This window comes from Oryx dammah, unplaced genomic scaffold (assembly GCF_014754425.2).
Source record: "Oryx dammah isolate SB20612 unplaced genomic scaffold, SCBI_Odam_1.1 HiC_scaffold_9, whole genome shotgun sequence".
NCBI lineage: Eukaryota > Metazoa > Chordata > Mammalia > Artiodactyla > Bovidae > Oryx > Oryx dammah.
The window spans coordinates 1,281,819-1,284,692 of NW_024070193.1; the positions used below are offsets into that span (position 1 = coordinate 1,281,819).

A 2,874-nucleotide genomic window follows, 5' to 3' on the forward strand; every position below is an offset into this window, starting at 1 on the left:
CAGGAGAGGCCTGGGTAGAGCAGGGTGTTTCAGAAACCGGGCCAGTCTGTGCAAAAGTCCCACTTCAGGAGGGGGGGCTGCAGGGAGGGGAGGGTGGGGAGATGAGCGGGGACGCAGGGGCAGAGGGGAGACAGAGGCCCGGGAGGAGGGTTCCTGGCATGGCACGGCCCGTGCTGAGGTCTCAAGGCAGGAGTCCCCCTGGTGAGTGTGCAGGAGCAGGAGGCCACTGGGGCTGGGGCACAGAGTGTGCCAGGGGAGGCAGGTCGTGGGGGCCTCAGCAGCCACCCCGGAGACCTGACTTCCTCTGAGTGTCTCACGAACCTCTCAGGTTTTCACAAGACCCTTCTGGCTGCGGGGATGACAGCGGGATGAAGGGAGGCGGCTGGGGCACTGTTTGGGTGAGCCACGAGCAGTGGGCCTGGTGCAGGCGGTGAGCGTGGGAGCTGCATTCTGAACGGGGGCCTCACCATCTCCTGCCTCACGGCTTTTGCACGGGCCATGCCGTGCCCAGAACCCTCCTCCCAGACCCCTCTGTGCCCACCTCCCACGGGTCTCTGTCTGGCCTTCAGCGCGGCCGCCCGTCAGATGGGGTTCCTGGCCGAGAAGAGGATGTAGAGAGGGACTTAGGATCAGAGAGGGGCTGAGGGTGTGCGGCCCACTGAGCTGGCTCTGGCCGCTGCCAGGCTCCATCCCCTCGGAGGGACTGGAACAGGGGACCACTCCAACCAGCCTGTGAGTTGGGGGGGGACACCGAGGTAAGGTCCTTGGGGTGTCTGTAAACGCCCATGCCTTGCGCCCACCCAGCCCCAGGGCCCTGCGCCCACTGGTGGGCTGCAGGCCCGTAATTGGATTTGCTGGGCAGCTGTCGGGGCTAAGCAGGGCCACTTGATGCAGCCGCGCTCGGCCAGTAATTGGTGAAGTTAGCAGGTCGGCGGGGGCAGAGGTCGGGTAGTTAACGCTGTCGTGGGGGCTTTGATGAAGTCAGTCCGGCCGCAGGGCTGGGAGCCGCGGTGGGACCCTCTTGTGTGCCAGGCGGCTCCGCTGGCTCCTCGCCTAACACAGTTAGGGGGGCCTCCAGCTGCCGGCCAGCCCCAGGCTCTGCGGGGCTGAACCCAGGAGGCCTGAGCCTGCAGGGGCAGTAGGTCACCTCCTGTGTGCTCCTGCCCAGGGCCCTGCAGCACCCAAGGGGACTCGTGGGCCCCTAGGGATCTTGGGGTGCTGCCTTGTGGCAGGGACGGAGTAGCCAGCGGCAGGGCCGTCGGGATCTCGTGGGGAAGGCGAGGCCTGACATCTTCATGCTGAAGGCAAGCAGTGCCCCTCCACCCCTGCCCCCCCACCGGCCGGCGGCGCACACCTGTGGTGGTTAGAGGCCCCAGGCCAAGGGCTGGGCAGGCGGGCGGCCGTTTTGACCCTCACGACCCCAACAACGCACGCTCACGGACGCAGGCACGGACCTGCACGCACGGACGCGGACACACGCACACGGACACGCACGCACGGACCCGCACGCGGGCGCAGGAGGTGCCAGCCCGGAGCCCGCGCGGCGCCCTGGCGAGGTCAGCCTGAGCCAGACGCCTGACCTGTCCCCAGGCCTCGCAGGTGGGCCTGGACGTCCGCCCCCCCCGCCCAAGCGAGCCACCGCACCCGCAAGCTCCTTAGCACGTTTATTGAGCACCGCCGGGCGGCGTGTGCGGGTGGCGCCTACTTGCTGTCCACCCGTTTGAGCTGCTCCTTGCCGTTGATGGTCACCGACTTGAGCTGCCCGTCCTCCTCCACCTCCACGCGCTCCTGCCCGTTCTCCACGATGCGTTTGGTGGTGACCTTGTGGCCGTTGACCATCTCGGTGGACGACATCACCGATTTGAAGCCGGAGCCGCCCGAGCCAGAGCCGCCGAAGGACATGGACGAGAAGGTGGTCCGGCCGGCGGCCCCGCGGCCCAAGCTGTCAAAGGCTGAGAAGGCCTCCATGAAGGCGGGGAACTCGCCGAAGCCGGCTGAGAATGCCCCGCGCAGCCCGTGGCCCCGGGCCCCGCGCTCGCTGCTGAAGGGCGCGTCCCAGAAGTCGAAGGAGAAGGGGTCCAGGCCTCCGAAGAACTCGCGGAAGATGTCCTCCGGGTTGCGGAAGGTGTAGCCGCCGCCGTGCGGGGAGCCGGTCCCGCCGAGCCGCCAGCCGTCACAGCCCGCGCGGTCGTACAGCGAGCGCTTCTTGGAGTCGGACAGGACCTCGTAGGCCTCGGACACCTGCTTGAATTTCTTCTCGGCCTCCTCCTTGTTGTCGGGGTTCTTGTCGGGGTGCCAGCGCAGGGCCAGCTTGCGGTAGGCCTTCTTGATGTCTTCCGGGGAGGCGCTGGCCTGCACCCCGAGCACTTCGTAGTAGTTAGCCATGCTGAGGGCTGGGGCGCGGAGGCGGAGAGATGCGGGCCAGGGGCCCGGGTGGCCGGGGGCCCGGGTGGCCGGGGGGCGGGGGCAGCAGTGGCAAGTGGGGGCCGCTCGGCAGGGCCTGGCCGGACTCTGGCTCCGGAGCGGCTCTGCCCGGCCGACTACCCTTTCATAGTACCAGCGCAGGGGGATGGGTGGGCGCCTCGCTGGAGGGGTAGGGGGAGGGAAGGCAGTGCCGCTGGGCCCCCCCCCCACTTGGCCACAAGGCCCCCCGCAGAGCCACCTGGCCCTTTGTGACATCGGCCCTGGGCGGGGCAGAGCCCGGCCCCTGCAGTCCGGGGCCTGGTACATGGGCCGGTCCTACGCAAGAGGCCACACCTGGGGGTCCACACTCGGAGTTCAGGCTGCTGGAGCCTCCAGGGCTGAGCCCCAGGGGCTGAGACAGGACCAGCCTCCGAAGGTGGGCCCCAGGGTCTGCGCTGGGGCTCAGGGAGG

At 68.9% G+C, this 2,874-nt stretch overlaps 1 protein-coding gene across 1 annotated transcript; it reads right to left on the reverse strand.

Annotated features, from left to right (window-relative positions):
* Positions 1–1,701: 1,701 nt before the first annotated feature.
* On the reverse strand, positions 1,702–2,385 carry DNAJB8 (DnaJ heat shock protein family (Hsp40) member B8). The gene has a single exon (XM_040246648.1). It carries the CDS (start codon positions 2,383–2,385, stop codon positions 1,702–1,704), a length of 684 nt encoding a protein of 227 aa, XP_040102582.1.
* Positions 2,386–2,874: the final 489 nt, after the last annotated feature.